Raw genomic sequence first — 9,976 nt, forward strand, 5'->3', positions numbered from 1 at the left:
ACAAGCCATAACAACGAACTCGGGCGGAGCGAAGACGCAAATCAACACGCTGTAAAATATGGCGAAAATCCCGCCGGAATTCCGTTTTTACACTTCACCTGAACGTCATTGAACGCTGCCTTCACTGTGAGTTTGTTAACGAGGTAAGCTAGCTTAAGAAGCATTTTTGTTTAAAATATTTCTTTAAAATATTTTGGCTGGTGTATACTTGAAAAAATAGAGGTTTCGGAGATATTAAGCATAAAGTTTGAACGTTGGGGTTTAATTTTTATTGTGTGCCACTCAGTGAAAGTAACCAGTTAGCTAATTAGCACTAGGTTTAGGCTATTTTATGCTTTATGCTATCAAACAGACAAAACACAGGTGGATCAGGATGCTAGAGAAAACAAAAGGATAAATGAAAACTTTTCAGCATGTCATGAGAAAAACTTTTTATCCATCGGTCAGTAACATTAATAAATTTCCATTAACATTAATTTGCAAATGACAAATTTCTCATTACAGCATATTTCTGCCACAAATATGAAATGACAAAGATAAGAATTATTGATTCTTAGCAGGGTTATATTTTTTATCGACATATTGGTACTCAAAGCTTCCAAAACTTTGAGTAAAATTTATTAATACCGAATAACAAGAGAGAGACTTTGGTGTTTTTGTCTTAATGTTCATTTATTTCAAATTTGTGAGTTTTCCCAACATTTATTGGTTCTTAACCTTAAAAAGGTAAGTATGAAATGAAGATCACTGACTGAGACCTATTATTACTTGTTTTTTTGTTTGTTTGTTTGTTTTCTTCTTCATCTAGCACTAAAGCATATACTAGACAGAATATATACTGTTTTTTTGCTCAATAGACAATTAGCAAATGTCGAGCGTAAACACTGTGACGTCATGTGCTTTCCCATAAAATCTCAGTTTGCACTTATTGGTTAATTAGTTTTGCTGAGACTTACCATGTGTTGTGGTTATTTAAACCATGTTTGTCCATTTTCTCACATTGCCATTATGAAATTGAATGACATAATCAGGATATAAACATTTTAAGATTAAAATCAAAAACCTTAAACAAATTTAATTAATTAGTAAAACCAAGTGGACCCAAACCATACCATCAAATTGAAAAGTCACTGGATCCCACAGGCTTCAAGTTATCCCCCTAATACCGTATTTTTCAGACTTAAAGACGCACTTAAAATCCTTTAATTTTCTCAAAAATCGACGGTGAGCCTTATAATCCTGTGTGCCTTATGTATTAATTCTGGTTGTGCTTACTGAGCTCGAATCAATTTTATGTGGAACATGATGCTCAAAAAAATCTGTCAAAATGCAATTGTTTTGCTTAATTCGTCTAATTTTTTTCTGGATGTAAATCACATTTTTTGGATGATTGTTTCCTCTGGTATCGGATGCTGTGCAGCTGGAAGGATTTTTACTGAAACATTTTTAGTTTTGGACATTTGTTATGATGCGTAACCATGGCAACAAGGCAGTTTCTACAACCAACAGCAGCTGATTAACATCTCAAAAGCTCAAGTAATATCTCAACTACAGCCCTAAATTTCAAATGAGTTGAAAAGGATGTTCTGTGGACGCATTTTCATCTACCTGCCAGCTGTGCTCGAGTCCCTGACCACTGAGATCCTGGAACTAGCAGGAAACACGGCTCATGACAGCAGAAGGACAGGATCGTCCATCAGCACCTACAGTTGGCTGTCCGCAGCGATGAGGAGCTCAACAAGCTGCTGGGAGGAGTGGCCATTGCCCTGGGAGGATTTCTGCCCAACATTCAGGTGGTCCTGAAGCCCAGGAGGCCAACCAAGTGCAAGTAAACGGATCAACATCTGTGGCCAGTTTTTTCAGATCTGCTATAAGACGGACCATCACAAGAGATCCTTCCCGCCCACAACCATCAACATCTAGAACAACTCTTTTATGAAACAAGGAAAATGAGCTACAACAACATTTAATTTCCCTCTGGGATTAATAAAGTATTTTTGAATTGAATTGAATTGAAATCCGGTGCACCTTATGTATGAAAACAGACTCATTCATTAATGTTGGGCCTTATAATCTCGTGCACCTTAATGTCTGAAAAATACGATATGTACCTTTTCAGTCTTCTTGTTGAATAGTGATTTAATTAGTCATATGAAGGTATTCATTATTTTATTCAGTTAACAGTTCAGTAGACGTAATCTGACAGCTCATTACAGCTCAAAATTTAAACTTGCACATTTGTCCAAAAAAAAAAAAAAAAAAAAAATCCAAGTAATCTTTTAAACAAGGCAACATAAGTGACATGTATTTCACAACTTCCTGACAAAATTCAAACTAGAGTTCATCCAGCGGGCATGTTCACATGACTAATAAGTAAACAGTGTCACTACTTAGTCCATCAAGGAGCATTCTTACATTTTAGGGAACTTTATAAATTTAGCTGTTTAAAATATGTTTCAGTTGCTTCATATATTAAACAAATAAATAATGGCCAATGTAATAGGATGAAAAATTCCCAATAAATGAATTAAATTCCTAATTAGTTTGGTCCTGACTGCTACCAGATGTAAATGGTTGATGGAACATGAGTCCAACCTAATGTGCAAAGTATGTCCTATCTTTTACTTAACAGAGTATTTTCCAGGTTGTAATGATACATTTTATACCTCTGCAAGTTTTTAATCTATAATCATCCATATTATAAGGCACAAATCCATCCATCTATCTTCATTACTCCCTTTTCCTTTCTGGGTCATGGGGGAGCTGGTGCCCATCTCCAGCATTCCCTGCAAGAGGGGGGTACACCCTGGGGTAGGTTGCAAGTTCATCACAGTAAGGGACAAATGCCCTCATAAATTGTATTTATTCCTCAACGCTGGTCTCAGAGCTGTATATGTGTCCTATCTCTGCCATTAGATACAGTAAACAAAGTTATGAGCTTTCTTCTGTTGATCGGTCCCACAACACTTGACTTGTCTTTATAGATTTGCTTGACTTACTTAGCAGTGGGTTCTTGACCTGCAGTGGTTGCAAGGGCTTATGCTGGGAATCTGGTTGAGCTGCAAGGTCACAGTCTTTGTGGGTTTCCCACTCACTATTGTCTATATCCACACTTATAGACTTGCAGCAAGACTTGTTTGTGTCTTGTGAGCCAGACTTCACAGTGTAGTGATTTTCATCTGTGTGTTGTTCACTGTTCAAATCACTCTTGGAAGTGCTATTTTGACCATGGTTCTCATGATTGGATTCTGTGTGACTATTTGCATTGTCCAAACAAACTTTAGGGCTTGGGCTTTGTTCATCGGGCTCCGAACAACTTTGTTCATGAGGTACAGCAGCCTTGTCCTGGTTGTGAGTGTGGTTTTGGTTGTGATTCTTCCAGAAAGCTCTAGAGAGTTGCTCTAGCTCAGAAAGCAGTGGGAGGTTGATGTCCAGGTGCATGAACAGGTTGGCCAACCACTCCTCCAACTTTGAAAAGGGTGGACTAAAAAGTAAAGAATATTGTTGGTTATTGCATGAAGTATCAACATATGGGTGTAGTTGTTTATTTTGTATTAGGTTGCTTGTAATACAGTCTCTTGTCCAAAATAAATGATGTTAATACTCTATCTGTGGTGATAAAACTAAAATAATCATACCACCACAACACCCTGGCATGAATGGACAAAATCGAATTATGTCTACTGAGTCACATAAATATGCCCCAAATTTTAGAATCGGTTGGACTTGGTGCAATTTTCTAATTCTAACACATGAACAATATTAAACAATTACTTGGTTTTGTGGCTTCAGGTAGGTGATCTTAATTAACTGATTGCTAATAATTAACATGTACGTTTAAAGTCATGTTTTTTTGAAGCATTTTTTTGTGCCATCATACCGTTTTTCAGCATCCATGTCACAGCAGAGGACCGCCAATGGCAAAAAGGCAGAGGGACAGTCAGGAGGGTGGTACTGCTGCAGGAAACTTGTTACATTTAGTCCAAAGTCATTTGACCGAGGAAGATAGTCGGGATCTGCACTCACTCTACCAATAATCTGAAGAAACATAAAAGAGATTTTTACTGTTTTCCAGTAAGCGTTTGATTGACAATAAAGTAGACATTTTAAAAAGTTTTTGAGGTTCTTTTTTTTTTTTGTTTGTTTTGATGTTCTTACCTCACATATCATAATCCCAAAGGAAAATATGTCCACCCGCTCATCATAGCTTTTCCCTGAGAAGTGAAAACATAAAAACATGTAAAGCATAAATTTACTAATGAAAACTTTTTTTACAAATAGAATTTTACAAACTCCCATCGTGCCATTAGAGTTCTTAATTCAAAACATTTCTGCTAACTTTACTGCTAAAAACCCTTGAAACTCACCATGGATCATCTCAGGGGCCATCCAGTAGGGGTTTCCTACCACAGTATATCGTTTCCTCCGGTCATGTTTACGCAACTCTGACATTGTCCCCTTTTGAGATCGTTCCAGAGAAGATGTTTTGCTCTGATTTCTTTCCTCCATCACCAGTCTGGCAAGTCCAAAATCTGCCACCACCACAGACTGGTTCTAAAGCAAACAGACTTAAGAAAGTTAGGTATATTCAACAAAACTTTTGTCATTTGCTTATCATTCAAAGCATAGATCACATCTCAATAAACATCAGTGCTTAAAATTTGTATGTAATTTTAATTAGAGCAAATCTCTTAATTTATCCATTAAGTATTTTGTGTGTTTCATTTGGCCACTTGCTTACCTCTCTGACCAAACAGTTGTATGAGTTTAGATCTCTGTGGATGACATTCATGGAGTGTAGATAAGCCTTTAAGGGAAATTAATATTTATATTATCAACTGTATCTTCAGTTTAGTAAAAAATATTTACAGCATGATTTATCTTTTGGCTTATAGTATATTATATTATTTAAAAAATCCTTACCATTCCAGCTGCAATGTCTTTGGCATAACCGACTTTTATACTCCAAGGAAAACCCTCATCCTGCACATGATTACAACCAGATCACTTTGTTTGTGAGTTCTGTCAATACTAATGGTGATAGAATAAAAACAAATTTTAACTCACCATTTTTATGATAGTCTCTCGAAGAGTACCTCCCTGGATGTATTCAGAGACAAAATGAATTCTTTTGTCTTTATAAAATAATCCAATAAACTTGAGTACGTTGGGATGGTCAAGACAACGCATTACTTTCACCTGTAAGGATTTAAGGGAATTTGGTGAAATAAATACTAGATTTATTGTTTTTGTAAATCTGTTGCATACTTCAGTATGAGTTTGTTTTGATGCTTTAACAATCTTCATATTTTTCCTGTTTTGACTACCACTTACCTCCTTTAAGAATGTCTTTTGTGTTTCTTCATCAAAACGTATGAGTTCTTTCATCACCATCACCTCCCCCGTCTCTTGATGCGTTACCTTGACGGTGAAAAGTGTCGTCACTGTGCTGATTTAACCCAGCCTTCAACATAACCGACAGACCTTTGACAATGTCAAACATTAAGAAATGAGAGCTTCACAGTGAAGACTGAGAGCATCTGCAGTACCTTGACAGCTTGTCCAAAGCAACCTTTTCCCAGGACTTCTCCATGAATGAGATCTGAGGGTCTGAAGATGCGATGTGTGCGTTCCCCTGTGTCTACTCGAAGAGACTCTGAGCGAACCATGTCTCTCCTTTGAGAAATAAGTGACAACGCTCCAGGAGACAGAGGACACTTGTCTATACTACAACTCCGCCTGAGAAAGAAATTACAAATTGGACAAAAATAAAGAGAAGTACATTGATTTATACATCTGACAGCACCTACCAAATGTGCCTGGATCGAATCCCTGGGCTTCCTTGGTGTTGAGTTGGTGAGAGGCTTATCCTTTGTTCATCTGTTTCCTCTCTTGTACATGGCTCTTCCTCCAGACTCGGGAGCTTTGGGGTTGAAGTAAGTTTGTCGTGGCCACAAGAGTCAGGACAGTTAATGCTAACTGGGGAACTCTCTGACTGAAGAGGAGACTGTGGGTTGTGTTCAATGGTCATCTGAAGTGGTCTGCTTGTGTCCTGGACAACACGCTTTATCTAAACAAAAGAATACAATGTTTGCTTTGACAGCAGATTATTTTGAACTAAATGACTGCAACCTCTTGTATTCATGATACCTCTTCTGGAGAAATGTTGCCTACAGGGATTCCGTTGATCTCCAATACTCGGTCACCAACTTGGATAGAAGAGAGCAGGTCAGGGCTGACGACAGGGGAGTCTAAACTGAAGCAGAGTAAAAAAATATTGAATGGGTGCAGAACAGGTAGTGTAGGACATAATAGGAAAACAAACAAGCAAAACAACTTAAGGCAGGCTGAAGGTCAGCACACACACAAGTGCTAAATGCAGATGCAAGTCTAAATTATTTGAAACCCTTCACTCATACATGAAGTCCAGAGACTCACTTTGTCACAGTGACAAGAGGTTTTGTGTCTTGGTTGAAGTCCGTGGCAACAGTCAGACCTCGTTGGCCTGTTGCAGTGGGAGGGAGAGTCACCAATGCAACCATGTGGGGCCTCTTGGTAAGGGATATTGATCTCACAGCCGGCACAACACCCTGACAGAAACAGTGGCCACTGAAATGACAAAATAATGTGCATCCACCAGTAAAATAGATCTGTATGAGAAAACTTATTTGTACGTTTTAACCGTTCTGTTATGAACTCACCAGTAAAGTCTAGAGCGGTCAATAAGCGTGTATGTATCTCCGTCTCCAATGACCATTTCACAGCTCATGCAAATGAAGCACTCAGTATGGTACTTTTGCTTTCCTGCAACCTAAATATAAAGAAAAAAATGTATTGTTAAACAATAAATACTGTAGATTTAGGAAGACTGATTGTTTTATTTGAATTCTTCTATTCTATTTTGAATTATTTTGGTGTGTCCACGCACAAAAGATGTTTTCTAAAGATAGCCTCAGAATGTGTTTTAAAATAAACAAAAAGCCCTTGCTTTCCTATAAGAAGGAAACCAAGAGGAAGGCTTTGAAGGTATTAGTAGTTGATAGCAAGCTGAGATGTGGTAATCTTCATTGTTGTTGAAGAATATCACATTTCAGCATGAGTCTATAATAGAAACAATGTTGTGTTTTTACTGTGGTCATTAACAGCACATGTTTTGTGTCATTTCAAATTTTTCAAGTTTTTCTTTGTTGCCCTTTGTGAGGGCACTTTCCTATTGAACAACGGGTGCTCTGAGTAATCAATAAGCCAGCTATTTTTAAAATAGCTTACAATCTGTCAATCAATTTGTTCCGTTCTGAATGCAAAATGCTTTGAAGCAAGTGAACTAGACTTGCGGTGTTGTGTCTAAAACTAAAATGTATTTAGATGCACAAACGAGATCGGGCCATGGGTGTGGTGAGGGGAGTATCATTGTTCTATTTTTTTGCTTGTGTACAGCACTAACTCAAGAAAAAAAAAAAACTGGGTCAAACAGCTCTTGTCTTATTATCATGTTACCATAATGAGTCCTGTTGTAATGGTTTCCTTGCAGCCGTGGCAGTGCTCTCCGAAACGGGACCAGTAGTGCTTTTTACAGTAAAGCTGTCCCTCTCTTTCATAGTACCAGTGAGACAGGATGCACCCACATTCATAACACCTACGCAGAATAGGAAGCAGGAAAAAGGGAAAGAACAAAGAGATAACAAAAAATCATTCAGAATATGCTGCTAATCAGGGATGGCTTACGTTACACCCATTGAAGCTTGGTCAACAATAGAAAAGATGCCAGGAAAGCTGACCCATGATCTAAAAGATTCATGGTCAAAGAAAGGTTGCTGTGTTTATCTTCTATGACAGAATGTAGTAAACGTTAGGTGTTGGTTTGTGAATTGTTGACAGATTTGTCAATACTCCTTTAGACAAGTATTTTAGAAGATACTGTCACGGATTATTTTTCTCCTTTCTCAATGAAGGTTTGTGGCATAGTTTGTAAGTTTACACAAGTTTGCAGCATCCTTGGGTTAGACATCACTTCTCTCTAGTGAACAGATGGACAGATCTCAGCTCATGGTTTAAAGATGCAGCGTTTAAAGTAATCTTGTTTGTGATTTAAAGAATGCATTCTTAGTTTGGTTCTGCCAGAACAACCACACAACTAGTTATTTTTACTAATAAAGCTTAGGACTGTATTTGACCCCACATAAAAGCACTGCAATTCAACATTGAAGGTGTTCAATATCAACTTTATTTTCAGTCAGTCCAAAATTCAGTTTAAAACATTGTTTTTGTTAATTATTTTTAGGCTTTTTGTTTTCATTTAGAACACCAGTGATCAGACAGAGACTATTGTATGTTTGCCCTCTTGTATTTTGTCGGTGCATACATTATATGATCTGTATGGTGAAGCAATACCTTATTGTTCTTAATTTCCTCATGCATGCTCAATAATCCAGGTAAATGGACTGTACTTATATAGTGCCTTTCTATCTTATTTCAAGATACTCAAAGTGCTTTACACTACAATCTGTGCCTCATTTACCCATTCATACAGCACTATACTAGATCTCTACAAAGCTAATTGAACAAATCATTCTAAAGAGACTAATCAGAGCTTTAGATCACATTCATACACTGATGGGACACACATCAGAGGCTATGAGGGGTTCAGTGTCTTGCCCAGGGACACTTCAGCATGTGACTGCTGGTGGATTCGAACCCCCAACTCTCGCATTGGAGGACGACTGCTCTAACCACTCAGCCACAGCTGCCCCTTGGTAGATAAATCCAACAAGGTTAAGTCAAGTCCTCTGGACGGATTCTTCTTTGTTGATATGTTTTGTCTTTTATCCAAAAGTCTTCTTCAGTTTCAATCTGTCCAGAGGACCTGACTTAATCTTGTTAGATTTACTGTTCTTAGTTTTATATTTTTCACATTTCACAAAATTGTTCACAATAAACAAGAAACTATTTTGGCCACTGCATCCTCCTGCAGCCTTCCCTGTTTATGTGCTGTGGAGAGGTGAGGTGTCTACAGGCATGCACAAATGACATTTAACACAAAGTTTAAAAATGAACAATCTAAACAATTGTCGGATCTTGGGAGAACAATTTTCAGTGCATTTTGTTGGCAAACTCATGACTAGAACTGCATAAAATATACAACCACCCAAAGAATTCAAGTCTTATCAACACAGAGAGGAAGCAAGCTAACATTATCTAATAACTTCAGCAAACTCCTCCACATGCAAACAGGTCACCAGGAGCAACGCCAAATATTCTGGTTTAAAAAAATATTAAAGCTACACCTGTTGTCGCTGAAGCAGACATTCGAAACCAGTGGATCTGTGTTAAAGCAGCTGAAAGTTTTCAAGTGGATATTTCTAAGAAATAAAATAAAAAACCAATTGTCAACAAAAGAACAGATGCAAAAACCTTCAACGTCCTGTTTATCACCAACAGGGAGTGAAAAAGAGAATTATAACACAGTTCAGTACTTTTACCTTTTTTTAAATAAAATACTTTTATAGTATAGAATGGATTTCAAGTTAATCAGTGGAGCACTTTTATTTTACAAAAGTATTGACTGTTTCTTTTCTCTTGTTTAAAACAAGGTAAGACATTTTACATATAAATGACTCACACTCAGGTTTTTAGACACTTTGTTCAAACTGAACTCGTCTGGTGCACATTTTGTATTGTTGCTTATTGCATTGTTGAAATGTTTTAAACCAACAGGTAAGAAGACATTATGCCATAAAACAGGAAATTAGAGAAAATATTTACAAATGACAAAAATTGGAAATGAGGTAAAAAATATCCATCCAGTCATACATTCATCATCCATCCACACATTCATCCATTCCATCCCTCCACTCATCATCCATCCATCTATCCATCATCCACCTACCCATCCATCTATCCATCCATCCATCATCATCCATCCCTTCACACATCATCCATCCATCCATCCATCCATCCATCCATCCATCCATCCATC

At 37.4% G+C, this 9,976-nt stretch overlaps 1 protein-coding gene across 1 annotated transcript in view; it reads right to left on the reverse strand.

Moving 5' to 3' along the window:
• Positions 1 to 2,912: 2,912 nt before the first annotated feature.
• LOC119420511 (LIM domain kinase 1) overlaps positions 2,913 to 9,976 on the reverse strand; it is an 8,932-nt gene continuing 1,868 nt past the window's right edge. The window contains exons 2-15 of the mRNA XM_037687919.1: positions 7,498 to 7,636; positions 6,702 to 6,811; positions 6,439 to 6,609; positions 6,151 to 6,256; positions 5,811 to 6,070; positions 5,550 to 5,739; positions 5,335 to 5,421; positions 5,068 to 5,199; positions 4,924 to 4,983; positions 4,742 to 4,807; positions 4,368 to 4,554; positions 4,159 to 4,214; positions 3,881 to 4,038; positions 2,913 to 3,484 (exon numbers count right to left, since the gene is read on the reverse strand). Of these exons, the coding sequence (XP_037543847.1) occupies positions 2,932 to 3,484; positions 3,881 to 4,038; positions 4,159 to 4,214; positions 4,368 to 4,554; positions 4,742 to 4,807; positions 4,924 to 4,983; positions 5,068 to 5,199; positions 5,335 to 5,421; positions 5,550 to 5,739; positions 5,811 to 6,070; positions 6,151 to 6,256; positions 6,439 to 6,609; positions 6,702 to 6,811; positions 7,498 to 7,636 (2,275 nt within the window). The 3' untranslated portion in view covers positions 2,913 to 2,931. The remainder of the gene's footprint in view (positions 3,485 to 3,880; positions 4,039 to 4,158; positions 4,215 to 4,367; positions 4,555 to 4,741; positions 4,808 to 4,923; positions 4,984 to 5,067; positions 5,200 to 5,334; positions 5,422 to 5,549; positions 5,740 to 5,810; positions 6,071 to 6,150; positions 6,257 to 6,438; positions 6,610 to 6,701; positions 6,812 to 7,497; positions 7,637 to 9,976) is intronic.

Source organism: Nematolebias whitei, chromosome 14, assembly GCF_014905685.2.
Source record: "Nematolebias whitei isolate Nwh7 chromosome 14, NemWhi1, whole genome shotgun sequence".
NCBI lineage: Eukaryota > Metazoa > Chordata > Actinopteri > Cyprinodontiformes > Rivulidae > Nematolebias > Nematolebias whitei.